Source organism: Oncorhynchus clarkii, chromosome 32 (assembly GCF_045791955.1).
Source record: "Oncorhynchus clarkii lewisi isolate Uvic-CL-2024 chromosome 32, UVic_Ocla_1.0, whole genome shotgun sequence".
In the NCBI taxonomy this organism is placed as follows: Eukaryota; Metazoa; Chordata; class Actinopteri; order Salmoniformes; family Salmonidae; genus Oncorhynchus; species Oncorhynchus clarkii.
The window spans coordinates 10,184,229-10,204,228 of NC_092178.1; the positions used below are offsets into that span (position 1 = coordinate 10,184,229).

Below are 20,000 nucleotides of genomic sequence, written 5' to 3' on the forward strand. Positions count from 1 at the left end.
CCCTACCTGCCACACGACACGCTTCCATTCCCTACCTGCCACACGACACGCTTCCATTCCCTACCTGCCACACGACACGCTTCCATTCCCTACCTGCCACACGACACGCTTCCATTCCCTACCTGCCACACGACACGCTTCCATTCCCTACCTGCCACACGACACGCTTCCATTCCCTACCTGCCACACGACACGCTTCCATTCCCTACCTGCCACACGACACGCTTCCATTCCCTACCTGCCACACGACACGCTTCCATTCCCTACCTGCCACACGACACGCTTCCATTCCCTACCTGCCACACGACACGCTTCCATTCCCTACCTGCCACACGACACGCTTCCATTCCCTACCTGCCACACGACACGCTTCCATTCCCTACCTGCCACACGACACGCTTCCATTCCCTACCTGCCACACGACACGCTCCCATTCCCTACCTGCCACACGACACGCTCCCATTCCCTACCTGCCACACGACACGCTCCCATTCCCTACCTGCCACACGACACGCTCCCATTCCCTACCTGCCACACGACACGCTTCCATTCCCTACCTGCCACACGACACGCTTCCATTCCCTACCTGCCACACGACACGCTTCCATTCCCTACCTGCCACACGACACGCTTCCATTCCCTACCTGCCACACGACACGCTTCCATTCCCTACCTGCCACACGACACGCTTCCATTCCCTACCTGCCACACGACACGCTTCCATTCCCTACCTGCCACACGACACGCTTCCATTCCCTACCTGCCACACGACACGCTTCCATTCCCTACCTGCCACACGACACGCTTCCATTCCCTACCTGCCACACGACACGCTTCCATTCCCTACCTGCCACACGACACGCTTCCATTCCCTACCTGCCACACGACACGCTTCCATTCCCTACCTGCCACACGACACGCTTCCATTCCCTACCTGCCACACGACACGCTTCCATTCCCTACCTGCCACACGACACGCTTCCATTCCCTACCTGCCACACGACACGCTTCCATTCCCTACCTGCCACACGACACGCTTCCATTCCCTACCTGCCACACGACACGCTTCCATTCCCTACCTGCCACACGACACGCTTCCATTCCCTACCTGCCACACGACACGCTTCCATTCCCTACCTGCCACACGACACGCTTCCATTCCCTACCTGCCACACGACACGCTTCCATTCCCTACCTGCCACACGACACGCTTCCATTCCCTACCTGCCACACGACACGCTCCCATTCCCTACCTGCCACACGACACGCTCCCATTCCCTACCTGCCACACGACACGCTCCCATTCCCTACCTGCCACACGACACGCTCCCATTCCCTACCTGCCACACGACACGCTCCCATTCCCTACCTGCCACACGACACGCTCCCATTCCCTACCTGCCACACGACACGCTTCCATTCCCTACCTGCCACACGACACGCTTCCATTCGCTACCTGCCACACGACACGCTCCCATTCCCTACCTGCCACACGACACGATCCCATTCCCTACCTGCCACACGACACGCTCCCATTCCCTACCTGCCACACGACACGCTCCCATTCCCTACCTGCCACACGACACGCTCCCATTCCCTACCTGCCACACGACACGCTCCCATTCCCTACCTGCCACACGACACGCTCCCATTCCCTACCTGCCACACGACACGCTCCCATTCCCTACCTGCCACACGACACGCTCCCATTCCCTACCTGCCACACGACACGCTTCCATTCCCTACCTGCCACACGACACGCTTCCATTCCCTACCTGCCACACGACACGCTTCCATTCCCTACCTGCCACACGACACGCTTCCATTCCCTACCTGCCACACGACACGCTTCCATTCCCTACCTGCCACACGACACGCTTCCATTCCCTACCTGCCACACGACACGCTTCCATTCCCTACCTGCCACACGACACGCTTCCATTCCCTACCTGCCACACGACACGCTTCCATTCCCTACCTGCCACACGACACGCTTCCATTCCCTACCTGCCACACGACACGCTTCCATTCCCTACCTGCCACACGACACGCTTCCATTCCCTACCTGCCACACGACACGCTTCCATTCCCTACCTGCCACACGACACGCTTCCATTCCCTACCTGCCACACGACACGCTTCCATTCCCTACCTGCCACACGACACGCTTCCATTCCCTACCTGCCACACGACACGCTTCCATTCCCTACCTGCCACACGACACGCTTCCATTCCCTACCTGCCACACGACACGCTTCCATTCCCTACCTGCCACACAACAAGCTTCCATTCCCTACCTGCCACATTTTGTGGAAAAAAAAGGTTCAGTTAATATGAATTACCAGAATCTAAAACGTGTTACATTACTCAGAAAAGGCACCTCATTTGGTGGAATGAGCCTGTAAATTAAATCTCGAACAAACTGTAGCTCAGTCTAGCGTGCAATGTACTCACGGTAGGAGACGAGGTGACTTCAGACATGTTGGTCAGGTCAGCAAACAGCTTGGCCAACTAGGAGGACAACAACAAACCAGAAGCGGAGAAGACATGTTTAAACACACACAATAATAACAACAAGAGACAGGAATCAGAGGAGTGGAAAAAAAAAAAAAGAGGTGGAAGGAAGAGAGGGTTTGGGTTCAGTAGTATTTCTGACTGAGGGACACGACGAGCTTGGTCAAGGGTTAGAGGTCATGTACCATGGCTTTGTTCTCCTGGATGTTCTTGGCTCGTTTATTCAGAACCCGAGACTCGACCTCCATCTTCTCTTTTCCTACCGCCTCTTTTTTGGGGGGCGGTTTCTGACCCGGTGTCTCCCTCCCACTGGACTCCTGAGACAAACCCCTTTTTAGATGCAGCCTCTCATTGGTTCTCCTCTCCGGAGGGGCGGCGTTGATTGGCGCCTCCCCTTTCTGGGCAGAGAGTCTTTTTGTGGGAAACCTGAAGCAGAATTATCAGTATAATTCAAAAATGCATTTCCATCGACTGGTACTTCTAGGCTAAAAAGCAAAAAGCCGGCTAATACAAACTCGGACACACAAGTACACACACCTGAAGGCAACACAGAGACTCTTCCTCTTGTGTGTGTCTGGCTCCTCCCCCTCAGAGTAGAACCCTGTGTCCTCATCACTCTCCTCCGCTATGCACTGGAACGGCAGAATGAGAGAAAAGAAGAAAGATGAGTCATGTTATAACCAAGAATCCTCATACACACCTCCCACTAGAGAGAACAGGAGACAGAACAGGACACGAGAGACAAGAGAGAACAAGTTAGGTCTCACCATAGCCTTCGTCCTGCTTCTGGAACCCCTCTTCTCCTCCTCTTCCTCACTGAAGCCCTCAAACTCCTCCCCCTCATTGTCGGAATGGCTAAACAGACTAACCAACTCCGAAGTCACAAACTTTGACCTGAAAGACATGGCCTGGAGAGAGGGAGAGATGGAATGCTAACTGTAGCAGAATAAAGAAACAAGGATTGCAGTGTGTGTATGTGTGGGTGTGGAGGGGGGGGTGTAATGATCAGCAGCTACCAACCGGCTTCCCAGAGTCCTCGGAGGCTAGGCTGTCTGACTCGCTGTCACTCAGCACTGGCACGGCGAAACCCAGGAAGTCCTCGTCGTCACTGGGACTCTCAAAGATGGCCGCCAGGGCCCTGGGGGTCTAGGGGAGGAGCAACAGATTAAAAAGGGGCAATCTGCATTTGATACATACAATATTTGCATTTTCATTTACTGAAATGCACCCATTGATTCTTAAATATATCTTCTAATACTTCATGAGCTTAGTTTAACTGTCGTACCCCATCAGAACCCAAAATATAAGCTTGTTTTACTTCAATGTTTGTAAACAAACACTATATGAAGAATACGGGGTGGTAACATTAAGCCCACCTGCTCTTTCCATGACAGACAGACCAGATGAATCCAGGTGAAAGCTATGACCCCTTATTGATGTCACTTGATAAATCCACTTCAATCACTGTAAATTAAGGGGATTTTTGAGCCTTGAGACATGGCTTGTGAGCCTTTGAACGGGGTATGGTAGTAGGTGTATCGAGAATGGTCCACCACCCAAAGGACATCCAACCAACTTGACAACTACGGGAAGCATTGGAGTCCACATGGGCCAGCATCCCTGTGGAACAGTTAGGACACCATGTAGAGTCCATGCCTTGATGAATTGAGACTGTTCTGAGGGCAAAAGTGGGGTGCTCATCTCAATATTAGGAAGGTGTCCTTAAAAGGGGCGGCAGGGTAGCCTAGTGGTTAGAGCGTTGGACTAGTAACCGGAAGGTTGCAAGTTCAAATCCCCGAGCTGACTAGGTACAAATCTGTCGTTCTGCCCCTGATTTCATTGAAAATAAGAATTTGTTCTTAACTGACTTGCCTAGTTAAATAAAGGTAAAACAAATAAATAAAATGTTCTTTACACTCAGCGTATAGCCTTAAAACATGGTTAAAACTATAATTTTGATGGCATGGATCAGCGTTGTAATACTCAAGTCCAGGACACGGAGCGAAGTCACGATTTTCATGACTTGACTATCCGCCCGATTCCTGCTTACCAGCAACAGCTCAAAGTACCAGTGACGCGCTCAAAACGGAAGTGATCCGATGAAGCAGATGCCAAACTACAGGACTGTTTCAATAGCGTAGACTAGAATATAGTTCCGGGATTCATCCAATGGCACTGAAGAGTTTACCACAGTCAACGGTTTCATTGATAAGTACATCGACAGCGTCACCACAATAACCGTACGTACATATCCCAACCAGAAGCCATGGATTACGAGCCATGGATTACGCACTGAGCTAAACGCTGGAGCTGACACTTTCAAGGAGTGGGACACTAATCCGGGCATTTATAATAAATCCTGTTACACCATCCAACAAGCAAAGTGTCACTACAGGAGGACTAAGATCGAAACCGGCTCTGAAGCCCGTCGGATGTGGCAAGGCTTGCAAACTATCATGGATTACAAAAAAGGAAACCCAGCAGCAAGCTGCACAGTGACGCGAGCCTACCAGACGAGCTGAATGACTTTATGTTCGCGGAGGTAAGCAACACTGAATCATGCATGAGAGCACCAGCTGTTCTGAACAACTGTGTGAGCACGCTCTACATAGCCGATGTGAATAAGACATTTAAACAGGTTGACAATCACAAGGCCGCAGGGCCAGACAGAATACCAGGATGTGTACTCAGAGCATGCGCTGACCAGCTGGCAAGTGTCTTCACTGACATTTTCAACCTCTCCCTGACCCAGTCTGTAATACCTACATTTTTCAAGCAGATCACCATAGTCCCTGTGCCTAAGAATGCCAAGGTAACCTGTCTAAATGACTACCGCCCCGTAGCACCCACATCTGTAGCTATGAAATGCTTTGAAAGGCTGGTCATGGCTCAAAGCAACACCAATTCGCCAACTCAGGACCCACTCCAATTCGCATACCGCCCCAAAAGATCCAAAGATGACGCAATCTCTATTGGACTCCAGACTGCCATTTTCCACCTGGACAAGAGGAACACCTACAGTATGTGAGAATGCTGTTCATTGACTACAGCTCAGTGTTCAACACCATAGTGCCCTCCAAGCACATCACTAAGCTAAGGACCCTGGGACTGAATATCTCCCTCTGCAACTGGATCCTGGACTTCCTGACGGTCCGCCCCCAGGTGGTGAGGGTAGGCAACAACACATCTGCCAGGCTGACCCTCAACACGGGGGCCCCTCAGGGTTGAGTGCTTAGTCCCATCTTGTACTCACTGTTCACTCATTACGCAAGGCCAGACATAACTCCAACACCATCATTAAGTTTGATAACAAAGTGGCAGTGGTAAGCCTGATCACCGACGGTGATGAGACAGCCTATAGGGAGGTCAAAGACCTGGCAGTGTGGTGCCAGAACAACAACAACCTCTCCCTCAACGTCAGCCCGACAAAGGAGCTGATCGTGGACTACAAGAAACAGGGGCCCGAGCACGTCCCCATTCACATCGACAGGGCTGTAATGGAGTGGATTGTGAGCTTCAAGTTCCTCGGTGTCCACATCACTAAGGATCTATCATGGTCCACACACAAACAATAGTCATGAAAAGGGCTAGACAACGCCTTTTCCCTCTCAGGAGGCTGAAAAGATTTGGCATGGGCCTGTCATGTACATTTTTTTTGTCCCCAACCTGCATCACAATGGGATTCAATGAGTTTTATCCTCTGTTGCTAGTGCTGTTGCTAGAATTTGCAAAATTCAGACTGGATTATGTATTGAACCTAAGCTTGACTAAGCTTGGCTCTATTTTACCTCGTAGTGGTCGCGAAGAAAGGAGGACACGGGCAGTCCTAGTTCTATTTCACCTCATAAGCACTCGCCCAGTCCATGCAAAATTATTACCTCAGAATTGTTCTCCAAAGATGTTGTTTTTGACGGTGACAACCTGCTGACTAACTGCTGTTTCGGAAGACCGAAAATACAATACATTTGTCTATATAAAAGAAAATACTGTGAAATAGGAAGAAATTATTTAATCTATTTTTAGATTGACGTTGCTAGCTACTGTAGTTCTACTTATTTACCTCAGCCTGCCTAGTCTGCTAGCCAGACAGTTTTATTTAGCTAGCTACTGTAAGTGTTACTGTTTGCATGTAGCTTGCACTTCAATGGCATCCCTCAAAAGGAGATTTCATTTGATCTTGTTAACCAGGCGAGGTACTATGAAGGCACCACTGATCTCGAAAACAGGTGCAACATTCAGAGAAATGAACTTCTATTAGATAACTGGACGGATTTAGCTATGTACAACCATTTTTCAACAAGCTAGTTGGTCATCTACATGTTGCTAGCTATACATATACTTCAGTGGAGGCTGTTGAGGGGAGGATGGCTCATAATAATGTCTGTAATGGAGTAAATTGAATGGTATCAAACACGTGGTTTCCATTTGGTTGATACCATCAGCAGCCTCCACTGATATAGTTATATGTCTGTCACATTGAGGTGTCTAGCTATAAAGTTAAACCTGATCAATCAAATGGATAGTAAGCAATTATGGTAACTAACTGCCCTTAACTAGGTGTCTTCACTAGACAGACACAGAGGGAGGGAGGGGGGTGGGAGGAAGGAAGGAAGTGAGAAAGGATGAAAGTGAGACAGGGAGAGAGAGGAAGACAGAAAAAAAAACGGAGAGAAAAACAAAAACAAAGAGAGAGACAGCAGTGCAAATGTACTTAGACTTGAGTATTTCAATAACTATTCTCTTCCAACTTGTTAGGCAATCATATTTTCATATGGGGGGAGGATGGCCAGCCACATAGGAGGGGAATTATTACCAAGGAGGAGAAGGAGGCCGTGCTGACCGAGATGCATGCTGGCCATTTCGGAGTGAAACGCATGATTGCCAAAATCAACCTACGCATCTTCTGATGTGGAATTGTCAAGGAGGTGGACAACTGGGCAAGTGAAATAACCTTTTGTTTATCAATCACATTCTATTATATATCTGAAATGATTATTATTTCAATGAATGTCATATCAGAGAGCACACAATGTTTTAATTTGTCACGTTTTGCTTGAAGGTCAGTGCCCTGTCTAGCCTGCCAGAAGTTGGCTCCGGAGTTGAAGCCCATCAAAGATGTTTTACCACGGCACATGATCGGTAAGTGTCCCAATTCAAATTCTGCCCTGATAGGTTGTTTTGTAATGGTTGATTTATTTTGACCACAGCAGAGTTCAATATTATAGAATGTGTGTGTGTGTCAGTATCCTTAAATGTATAAAAATCTGCCTACTGTATGACACAGATACGGGTAAGAATAAAGTCATCTTCGCTCGAACACTTTAAATGTTTGGGGCGGACCTCATCGGACCCTTCACTAAATCCAGGATTGGCAACAGCTGGTGTCTGACGGTGACCGAACACTTTACCAAGTGGGTGGAGCCAACAACCATTAAGGTCAGTACAGGAAGAGAACGTGCTTATCTATAAATTCCCTTCTGTAAACCCATTAAAAAAAGGGTGCTTGGAACAGAACATTTATTTTTTTCATTTTGTATGATACCCATCAAGGACGAGACTGGCGAGGCCACCGCCAAGGCGATGACGGACATCTGTTCTCTCGAGGTCATCGTGAGTGACCGAAGTCATGAACGCTGGAACAAGGTACGGCGGCTGTTATAGATTATATTCTGTCACCAATGGTTTATTTTATTTAGTTTTACAATTAGTTTTTGTATGGTACATAAATCAGACATATTTCAATATCTTACATTGTCAATAGATATCTCTTTCCACCCCCCCCCCCCCCCCTTCAGGTTTAATGAATGGAACAACCAGACCCTCACGACTGCCATGGGCAAGTCCTTTGATTGGTACCAGGAAGGGTGGGAGAACAACCTGAAGGTAATTCTCTTTGCACACAACAGCACCGAGTTCGGACGAGAGCTGCAGCTGTTGACTGAGGGAAACAATGCAATTGTATATTCAATTATTGCATATACTGTAGTCATTCATAAACTCAGCAAAAAAAAGAAACGTCCTCTCACTGTCAACTGCGTTTATTTTCAGCAAACTTAACATGTGTAAATATTTGTATGAACATAACATGATTCAACAACTGAGACATAAACTGAACAAGTTCCACAGACATGTGACTAACAGAAATGGAATAATGTGTCCCTGAACAAAGGGGGGGTCAAAATCAAAACTAAGTCAGTATCTGGTGTGGCCACCAGCTGCATTAAGTACTGCAGTGCATCACCTCCTCATGGACTGCACCACATTTGCTAGTTCTTGCTGTGAGATGTTACCCCACTCTTCCACCAAAGCACCTGAAAGTTCCCAGACATTTCTGGGGGGAATGGCCCTAGCCCTCACCCTCCAATCCAACAGGTTCCAGACGTGCTCAATGGGATTGGGATCCGGGCTCGTCGCTGGCCATGGCAGAACACTGACATTCCTGTCTTGCAGGAAATCATGCACAGAACGAGCAGTATGGCTGGTGGCATTGTCATGCTGGAGGGTCATGTCAGGATGAGCCTGCAGGCAGGGTACCACATGAGGGAGGAGGATGTATTCCCTGTAACGCACAGTGTTGAGAATGCCTGCAATGACAACAAGCTCAGTCCGATGATGCTGTGACACACCGCCACAGACTATGACGGACCCTCCACCTCCACCTCGATCGCGCTCCAGAGTACAGGCCTCGGTGTAACGCTCATTCTTTCGACGATAAACGTGAATCCGAACATCACCCCTGGTGAGACAAAACCGCGACTCGTCTGTGAAGAGCACTTTTTGCCAGTCCTGTCTGGTCCAGCGACAGTGGGTTTGTGCCCATAGGCAACATTGTTGCCGGTGATGTCTGGTGAGGACCTGCCTTATACAACAGGCCTACAAGCCCTCAGTCCTGCCTCTCTCAGCCTTTTTGCAGACAGTTGAGAACAGGCAGAACATCCCACCCACACGGTAACCACCTCAATATTCCACACACCAGAATTCCATTTTTTTAGTCTACGATTGCCATGTGAGTGTACAAAAAAAACAAGAAATCTGTGAAAATAAATTAATGACAACTCTGCCAAAAAATATCAAAGTTTATATATGAAAATCTTAAATATTGCCAGGTTGGTTTTCACAGCTGTTTCACAAGGTGTTCATTATTGTAACGTATCCTTTTATGGTATTTATTTGTTGCACATTATTCATTGTTGTTTCCTAAAGACCTACAATATCTATCTATATATCTATATATCTATATATATATCTATATCTATCTATATCTATCTATCTATATATATATATATCTATCTATATTCATTCAACCACAAGGGTGTATTAATGGGCTATGCGAGATAGAACAAAAATAAATCACAATATCAGACAACTGAATTGATATTATTTCGCTACACTGGCATTAACATCCGCTAACCATGTGTATGTGACAAATAAAAAAGTTGACTTGATTTAACATTTGATTTGTGTAGATAAGGGAAGGTTAAAATAAAATCATGATTTGCATATGAATGGAGTGGAAATTAGCTGACTTTGTAAGGTGAGTAACTTCACACATTGGCTAACCGGGCTATCTGCATCGTGTCCCACCACCCGGCAACCCCTCTTTTAACGCCTCTGCTACTCTCTGTTCATCATATATGCACAGTCACTTTAACGATACCTACATGTACATACTACCTCAATCAGCCTCACTAACAGGTGTCTGTATATACCTACATGTACATACTACCTCAATAAGCCTCACTAACAGGTGTCTGTATATACCTACATGTACATACTACCTCAATAAGCCTCACTAACAGGTGTCTGTATATACCTACATGTACATACTACCTCAATAAGCCTCACTAACAGGTGTCTGTATATACCTACATGTACATACTACCTCAATAAGCCTCACTAACAGGTGTCTGTATATAGCCTTGCTACTCTTTTTTCAAATGTCTTTTTACTGTTGTTTTATTTCTTCACACACACACACACACACACACACACACACACACACACACACACACACACACACACACACACACACACACACACACACACACACACACTTACACTTACACTTCTTTCTTTTTGCACTCTTGGTTAGAGCCTGTCAGTAAGCATTTCACTGTAAGATCCACCTACACCTGTTGTATTCGGCGCACGTGACAAATAAACTTTGATTTGATTTAATGTATCAAGCAGATGACATGTGTTCTTTGCCATTGGATTTCATGTTGTAATGTTAACAAGGTAACCAACAGTAGTTTGAAGTAATGTTTTCATTTTATTAGCTAAACAAAACTTGTTTAAAACAGCGTAATTGTCACAGCAACGGGCCTTGTTTGCATAGCAATGATGAAAAGAACGTCATTATGGCTGTAATGATCTCCACAATTCTACTCATTAGGTCATCACACCGTTGATATAGCAACGGACGCTAATAGTTTATCGGATCTCATTGTGATGCAGAGTGGGACACTTTTTTGGCCAGGGGACATTATTTGCCATGACTGGCCATCAGATCCTCAAAAAGTTCTACAGCTGCACCTTGAGAGCATCTTGACTGGCTGCATCACCGCCTGGTCTGGCAACAGCGTAGCATCTGACCGCAAGGCGCTACAGGGGATGGTGCAGATGGCCCAGTACATCACTGGGGCCGAGCTTCCTGTCATCCAGGACCTCTATATCAGGCAGTGTCAGAGGAACGCCCTAAAAATTGTATAAGACTCCAGCTCCCCAGGTCATAGACTGTTCTCTCTGCTACCCCACAGCAAGCAGTACTGATGCACCAAGTCTGGATCCAACAGGACCCTGAACAGCTTCTAATCAAATCAAATTTTATTTGTCACATACACATGGTTAGCAGATGTTAATGCGAGTGTAGCGAAATGCTTGTGCTTCTAGTTCCGACAATGCAGTAATAACCAACGAGTAATCTAACCTAACAATTCCACAACTACTACCTTATTCACACAAGTGTAAAGGGATAAAGAATATGTACATAAAGATATATGAATGACTGGTGGTACAGAGCGGCATAGGCAAGATACAGTAGATGGTATTGAGTGCAGTATATACATATGAGATGAGTATGTAAACAAAGTGGCATAGTTTAAAGTGGCTAGTGATACATGTATTACATAAAGATGCAGTAGATAATATAGAGTACAGTATATACGTATACATATGAGAAATAATGTAGGGTATGTAAACATTATATTAAGTAGCATTGTTTAAAGTGGCTAGTGATATATTTTACATATATATCACCCCAAGCCATAAGACTGATAAATAATTAAATAGTTAACCAAATACCTACCTGGACTATCTGCACTGACCCTTATTGCACTAAGTTCTCTCATCACAGACGCTGCTGCTAATGTTTATTATGTCACTTTACTCATAGTTATATGTAAATATCTACGTCAATGGGGCGGCAGGGTAGCCTAGTGGTTAGCGCGTTGGACTAGTAACCGCAAGGTTGCAAGTTCAAACCCCCGCGCTGACAAGGTACAAATCTGTCGTTCTGTCCCCACTGTTCATAGGCCGTCATTGAAAATAAGAATTTGTTCTTAACTGACTTGCCTAGTTAAATAAATTAAAATAAATAAAAAATTACCTCGTACCCCTGCACATCCACTTGGTACTAGTACCCAGTGTATACAGCCAATCTATTATTATGTACTTTTCTATTATCGCTCTATTTTCTTTCTTTCACTGCTAGTCTATTGTTTAGAAATATGTGACGAATACAATGCGATATGTCCGGTTGAGACTTGTCAAAAAAAATACATATTATGCATAATTTAACATACTAGCTACAACAGCAAATGTTAGATAGCTGTATTATCTATGTAGCCTTACAGATGTGCAACAGTGTAGTAAAAAAATGGTTGGACCGCAGCTTTTAGCACTAACTTAACAAGGAACACGTGACTCGAGTATAAAAGACTCGGACTGGAACACTAAGGACTCGACTCCATCACTGGCGTGAATGTTAAAAGTCCTTGCATCATAGCGCTGTCTATGATTTTAAGAGAGGTTAACTTTCTTCAGCCCCATCCCTCAGCTTTTTAGCGAAACACGGGCAGAGTACGCTTTTATTGTTTGAACTGCTTATTGACGCTTTAAATCCAGACACTTAAAATGAACTTCCTATAAAATATCCTATAGATCGGTGATAAAGCTACACTGTAATAGATAATAGCCTTTTCACACTGGCGTACAGAAAGCACTGCCATACTGTGCTGGCTCTGATCTCGTTATAATATGGAACACTCCAGAAAGTAGTCTGATGATGGACAGGTGATCAGGCCATTACATAGCAGCGGCATCGTAGTGTGAATGAGAGTGGCCCACTAACAGAAGGTAAACAGTGGATCAAATGTTTTCCAATGCCATTTTCACATTAAAATACTGTAGCACTGATATCTAGCTATGACACAGGCTATCAATACTTCATTTTATGAAATTTGCAACTGGACATTTAATGACATAATTTAGCCTGTTCCTTAGTTTTGGTCCAAAGTGGAGCAGATGGCCTTCGGTCCCTGGATTGGACTATACCACCAAGACGTATCATGTGTATAGCTATTTCCCCAGTGTTTTAGCTAAACGGGACGATATAAAAGTTGCAACTGTTAAACATAACTTACCTTTGTTGATAACAGCATTTTAACTCGTTTGAGAGACGGCTTTTCTTTCTCTCAGAAGTCATGCAGTTCACTCAACAAAATCAATGAATGAATGGTTTTAAAAAACAACACGAGTTCAGGTACTTGTCTCAAAAAGCAGGGGAGTAGTTGAGATTCGAGTTTAGTTCAAATATGTTTCCAGGCTTAATAGTTTATTTTTGTGAGCCCAGAATATTTGAATTGTATGTAGAAGTCGTTAGAAAACGAGAGTGAATTGAGTTGTATTATGATTACAATGAGTTTCTGCTCTGAGTTTCTTTATAACTCCCCCCGGATACAGAATGGAACAGTCCGAGTCCCGCCCTCTCCACAGTTTCGCGGCAAAAATACCATGTGGGCCTAATAGAACCACACCACAGATTTTTAATAACTAACCTATTGTCATTGCTCCATCTGTGACCACACTGTCTAACCTTTTTTTACGTTCTGTTCTTGTAACAAATAAAGTAACAGCTGTACTGCACGTGCTGTCTGTCTGCAATAAGTAATATCAAAGACAGTGCATGATTGTAGCAAAATTGCATCTGGGCCTAATTGCTTTTGGATCAGAGTACATTAAGACTACATTAAACAAATCTCTGTCATGCTACAACAAATATTTATTATCTCGTGATGATGTTTGGTATTATTGCCTTTTGGGTTTATTTTTAAAAGTGACTAGGAACATAATCTTATTTTTAAAAAAGTATTCCATAGTGCAGAAACGACATTCTCTCTCCACTACGCCTCCCTCCTTATCCTCCTCCCCCATGCCTCCCTCCTTATCCTCCTCCCTCCTTATCCTCCTCCCCCACTCCTCCCTCCTTATCCTCCTCCCCCACTCCTCCCTCCTTATCCTCCTCCCCCATGCCTCCCTCCTTATCCTCCTCCCCACTCCTCCCTCCTTATCCTCCTCCCCACTCCTCCCTCCTTATCCTCCTCCCCCATGCCTCCCTCCTTATCCTCCTCCCCACTCCTCCCTCCTTATCCTCCTCCCCCACTCCTCCCTCCTTATCCTCCTCCCACATTCCTCCCTCCTTATCCTCCTCCCCCACGCCTCCCTCCTTATCCTCCTCCCCCACTCCTCCCTCCTTATCTTCCTCCCCCATGCCTCCCTCCTTATCCTCCTCCCTCCTTATCCTCCTCCCCCACTCCCCCCTCCTTATCCTCCTCCCCCACATCTCCCTCCTTATCCTCCTCCCCCACATCTCCCTCCTTATCCTCCTCCCCTACGTCTCCCTCCTTATCCTCCTCCCTCCTTATTCCTCCTCCTCCCTCCTTATCCTCCTCCCCTAAGCCTCCCTCCTCCCTCCTTATTCCTCCTCTCACACTCCTCCCTCCTTATCTTCCTCCCCCACTCCTCCCTCCCACTCTTTTTCTCTACTCTTCCTCTCTCATATATTCACAGAGCCAGTGACCAGCGACACAATGTTTAATATGACATAAAACCTATAATTTATTCATCATCTCAAGTAAAACTTTTATGTAGTAAAACGCTCTTTAGAAAAGACGAGTGGCTTCAGCAGTTAGGGGCATATTGCTCTGTGTTTCTCTTTTCCCCTAAAGGTACACTCAGCAATATGGCATCATATACAGCGGGGAAACAGAAACAATAACAACAACAAAAACAACAACAACAGAATTCAAATCTCCTCAAGGGAGGGCACAACTTGGAGACAATAGTTGCAGAGCCAACAGTGGCAGCATTGAATTCTGTTGATGATGATGATGATGATGATGATGTTGCTATAAGCAGCTGACCCAATCCTTTATGATGTCATATTGGGGAGTCTACTTGTAAACAGATAAATAATAACATCTCAAACATCATAATAATAATCATAATAATAATAACATTATAGCAGCGTTTCCCATCTATTTTCTCTGGCCTCCCCTAAACGTTTCATATTTAACCCTGAACTGGCATACCTGATTGAATTAGTTAAAGGTTTGATGATTAGTTGACTAACTGAATGTGGTTGGCAGTTTAGGGTTAAAACTAAAACGTGAAATATCTGCCAGTACCCGAGGAAAGGGTTGGGAAACCCTACATTATAGTAATAACATTATCCATATTAACAAGTCAACAATGTTACAGAAGAATAAAGCCTTATAGCAAATCTGAAATGGCACACTATTCCCTGGCTTATATAGTACACTACTTTTAACCAGAGCTCCCTAATTCCCTATAATATAGTACACTACTCTGACCAGGGCCACATGGGTTCTGGTCAAACGTAGGGCATTATAGAATAGGATCTGTGGTCTTGCATTGTGATCTCATGGGGTCGCCACGTCATGCAAAACACAACAACATTCTTTAAAACAGAACTTTACATCGTCATGACCACGGCAAGAAAACAACAACAAAACTCTCTTTTTCATTGGTTCTTTTTTTCTCCCTCTGTCGCCCCTCCCCCCATTTTGACATCACACAGGACAGTAACAATCATTACCTTGTCTCCTGTTTTAAACATTCCAGCATTTCAGCTCCAACTTCAAACCTTTGTATACACAGTTCACTATCTTTACACATCTCACCGTTACCCTGTATAGCTTTACACTTTTATTATTGTCTTTATACAGCTGCCGTCTCATCTGGCACACAGGACCGTCACAGTCTGTCTCCTTTAGAGAAACATAAATACAGTCACTATCACAATAAATAGTCCTATAGCAGTGCTGCCCTGCTCCTAAACACCTGAATACTGTAGATACATGTGCATGTACTAGTGTGACTACGCCAAGCCTTAACAGAGTAATGTTCTAGATCAGTCAGTGTGACTACGCCAAGCCTTAACAGAGTAATGTTCTAGATCAGTCAGTGTGACTACGCCAAGCCTTAACAGAGTAATGTTCTAGATTAGTCAGTGTGACTACGCCAAGCCTTAACAGAGTAATGTTCTAGATCAGTCAGTGTGACTACGCCAAGTCTTAACAGAGTAATGTTCTAGATCAGTCAGTGTGACTACGCCAAGCCTTAACAGAGTAATGTTCTAGATCAGTCAGTGTGACTACGCCAAGCCTTAACAGAGTAATGTTCTAGATCAGTCAGTGTGACTACGCCAAGCCTTAACAGAGTAATGTTCTAGATCAGTCAGTGTGACTACGCCAAGCCTTAACGGGGTAATGTTCTAGATCAGTCAGTGTGACTACGCCAAGCCTTAACGGGGTAATGTTCTAGATCAGTCAGTGTGACTACGCCAAGCCTTAACGGGGTAATGTTCTAGATCAGTCAGTGTGACTACGCCAAGCCTTAACAGGGTAATGTTCTAGATCAGTCAGTGTGACTACGCCAAGCCTTAACGGGGTAATGTTCTAGATCAGTCAGTGTGACTACGCCAAGCCTTAACGGGGTAATGTTCTAGATCAGTCAGTGTGACTACGCCAAGCCTTAACAGAGTAATGTTCTAGATCAGTCAGTGTGACTACGCCAAGCCTTAACGGGGTAATGTTCTAGATCAGTCAGTGTGACTACGCCAAGCCTTAACGGGGTAATGTTCTAGATCAGTCAGTGTGACTACGCCAAGCCTTAACAGAGTAATGTTCTAGATCAGTCAGTGTGACTACGCCAAGCCTTAACAGAGTAATGTTCTAGATCAGTCAGTGTGACTACGCCAAGCCTTAACAGAGTAATGTTCTAGATCAGTCAGTGTGACTACGCCAAGCCTTAACGGGGTAATGTTCTAGATCAGTGTAAAATGCATTGACTGGGATTGAACCCAGGCCACGTTGCTTAGTGAAATCTGTGTGTAACAGGCATTGAAATAACAGAACAATCTCTTCAGTCAGTAAAAGTGTAACAACAATATAATAACTCTCTATAATACCATGTTATAACATCTAATAACAATGTGTAATGTTATGACTGTTTATGGTATGGCAGGACCAGGCTTTGTTGTTACTATGGAGACATGTGAAAAGCTGTGCCTGTGTATAGCCCAATATGGCCTCTCTTTCCCATCTGGGCATTTGGCACTGTAACATCCAGAGGCTCACCATGTGGCCTGAACACACACAGTACACATCTACTGTATGTCTACTCTGTCCATATATACACACTGTACATTTATACCATCCATTAATATCTGCAGTCACATGACCGTTTCCCCTACCGAGGATCCTCATTACAGTGAAACTGACTGTTCATTTCAGAGCAGAAACAGAACAACACGCAGTCTCAGTAACTGGAGAGTAGCTTAACGACTGTATTCACCACAGAACAATAACGAATGGCGGCCTGTCCTCTTCAAAGGCTTTGTCATCCGTCAACGTTTGACCCTCACAGAAAAACAATCTGAATTTAGGTTTTGCCAGATATTCATTTTCAGTCTGAACGCCGCCTCAGTGTGCAGCTCTGTGGTTGGCTGGCTGAATCAGTCTTCTGAAGTGTGGTTGGCTGGCTATTTCAGGATGTTGAACTGTGATTGGCTGAGAGACAGTGGCTCGCATGGCACCTTTGATACAGGAAGTGTATTTTCTGTGGTTCTGTGGAGGTCAAAAGTTCCTCTGGGAGTGTGTGTGTTCAGGCGCGTGGCTCCAGTTTGTGTGACAGTTGAAAGAGTGTCTGTTGATTGTCGATGATGTGTAAGTGGTGAACACTCGCCCTGACCTCAGGATTGTCGCTGCCCACCACCTCGTTACCTAGGAGACAGACACACAGATCAGGTATATACAGTATATATTAACACAGACGCACAAACACACAAACAAACAAACACACGCACACAACATACCCAGTTGGTCGCTTTGGCAGTGGCGAATCAGACGCACTATGTCGGCGATCATGTGCTGAGGGGGTCAGGGCATACAAGAGAGTCAGTCACCAGGGTAACGGTTATAACACAAAGACAGATACACACACACACACACACACACGCACACGCACATGCACACGCCTCACCAGTTTCTGGAAGTTCACCAGGTTGTCCTGAAAGGTTTTGTTTCCCTCGTGGATGAAGGTGATGTCTTTCAACAGCAGGGGCATGAAAGGGATCTTAGGAGGCTTCATCTTCTTGAAGGCATCTCTGTAGGCTTTATGGTTCAGAGACGGGTCCTGGAGAGAGAGAGAGAGACAGAGACAGAGGAGATAGACAGACAGACAGAGAGAGAGAGAGAGAGAGAGAGACAGAGACAGAGGAGATAGAGACAGACAGAGAGAGAGAGAGAGGAGACATAGCCAGAGAGAAAGAGAGAGGAGACAGAGAGACAGAGACAGACAGACAGACAGAGACAGACAGAGACAGAGAGGAGACAGAGACAGAGAGAGGAGACAGAGAGAGAGAGGAGACAGAGACAGAGAGAGAGGAGACAGAGAGAGGAGACAGAGAGAGAGACAGAGACAGAGAGAGAGAGAGAGGGGAGACAGAGAAAGGAGACAGAGACAGAGAGAGAGAAACAGAGACAGAGACAGACAGAGAGAGAGAGAGGAGACAGAGATAGAGACAGACAGAGACAGAGACAGAGACGTTAGGGTTAGGAGTCAGGTCAGAGGTTTGGCTTAGGGTTAGGAGTCAGTGTAAGGTAAGGGATTTCAGGTCAGAGGTTTGGCTTAGGGTTAGGAGTCAGTGTAAGGTAAGGGATTTCAGGTCAGGTTTGGCTTAGGGTTAGGAGTCAGTGTAAGGTAAGGGATTTCAGGTCAGAGGTTTGGCTTAGGGTTAGGAGTCAGTGTAAGGTAAGGGATTTCAGGTCAGAGGTTAGGGTAATGTGGATTTGAACTGAAAGGCTGTTACACCAATAGCCTTGACATTTGTTAATTCATTTGTTAAGTCTTCCTAACTATTTTCCACCAGCTTTGTCAAGAAGAATATTACTTTAATAAACCAATGAGAATGAGTCTTACTGTGATCAACTCCAGTTCGGAGAAAATCTTCTTGAATTTCCCCGGAACTTTCTGAACGTAAACAGATGGAACAGAGTTACACACCCACAGCCACACCCACAGCCACACACACAGCCACACCCACAGCCACACCCACAGCCACCCCCACAGCCACAGCCACACCCACACACACCCACAGCCACAGCCACAGCCACACCCCCACACACACACTGTTTCTGTCTGTCTCCCTTACCTCCCAGGTTATATTGAGTCTACTGACAGCTGCAGTGTTTAGTCCCATGATGATGGCAAATGCTGAGTTCAGGTTCCTCTGGGCCTTACAGCTGAACAACACAAAAGAGGAATTACACAGAGCCTTCAGAAAGTATTCACACCTGTTGTCTTATTCCACATTTTGTTCTCTTACAGTCTGAAATCAAAATGGATTAAATAGTTTTTTTCTTGGGTATGACGCTACAAGCTTGGCACACCTGTATTTGGGGAGTTTCTCCCATTCTTCCCTGTAGATCCTCTCAAGCTCTGTCAGGTTGGATGGGGAGCGTCGCTGCACAGCAATTTTTCAAGTCTCTCCAGAGATGTTCGATCGGGTTCAAGTCCGGGCTCTGGCTGGGCCACTCAAGGACATTGAGAGACGTGTCCCGAAGCCACTCCTGCATTGTCTTGGCTGTGTGCTTAGGGTTGTTGTCCTGTTTTAAGGTGAACCTTTCTCCACAGAGGAACTCTGGAGTTCCAAGAGACCAAGACCCTTCTCCCCCGATTGCTCATTTTGGCCGGGTGGCCAGCTCTAGGAAGAGTCCCGGTGGTACAAAACGTCTTCTATTTAAGAATGATGGAGGCCACTGTGTTCTTGGGGACATTCAATGCTGCAGACATTTTTTCTGGTACCCTTCCCCAGATCTGTGCCTCGACACAATCCTGTCTCGGAGCTCTACAGACAATTCCTTCGACATCATGGTTTGGTCTTTGCTTTGACATACACTGTC

General features: G+C 45.7%; 2 protein-coding genes across 2 annotated transcripts in view; both read right to left on the bottom strand.

The window, feature by feature from the left end:
• Nucleotides 1–13,228, bottom strand: part of LOC139392276 (cell division cycle-associated 7-like protein) — a 23,071-nt gene extending 9,843 nt beyond the window's left edge. The window contains exons 1-6 of the mRNA XM_071140142.1: nt 13,158–13,228; nt 3,535–3,660; nt 3,282–3,422; nt 3,052–3,146; nt 2,700–2,940; nt 2,455–2,511 (exon numbers count right to left, since the gene is read on the bottom strand). Of these exons, the coding sequence (XP_070996243.1) occupies nt 2,455–2,511; nt 2,700–2,940; nt 3,052–3,146; nt 3,282–3,422; nt 3,535–3,660; nt 13,158–13,175 (678 nt within the window). The 5' untranslated portion in view covers nt 13,176–13,228. The remainder of the gene's footprint in view (nt 1–2,454; nt 2,512–2,699; nt 2,941–3,051; nt 3,147–3,281; nt 3,423–3,534; nt 3,661–13,157) is intronic.
• Nucleotides 13,229–16,701: 3,473 nt separating this feature from the next.
• LOC139392094 (rap guanine nucleotide exchange factor 5-like) overlaps nt 16,702–20,000 on the bottom strand; it is an 81,400-nt gene continuing 78,101 nt past the window's right edge. Inside the window, exons 21-25 of the mRNA XM_071139813.1 lie at nt 19,250–19,340; nt 19,018–19,068; nt 18,079–18,231; nt 17,912–17,966; nt 16,702–17,819 (exon numbers count right to left, since the gene is read on the bottom strand). Of these exons, the coding sequence (XP_070995914.1) occupies nt 17,701–17,819; nt 17,912–17,966; nt 18,079–18,231; nt 19,018–19,068; nt 19,250–19,340 (469 nt within the window). The 3' untranslated portion in view covers nt 16,702–17,700. The remainder of the gene's footprint in view (nt 17,820–17,911; nt 17,967–18,078; nt 18,232–19,017; nt 19,069–19,249; nt 19,341–20,000) is intronic.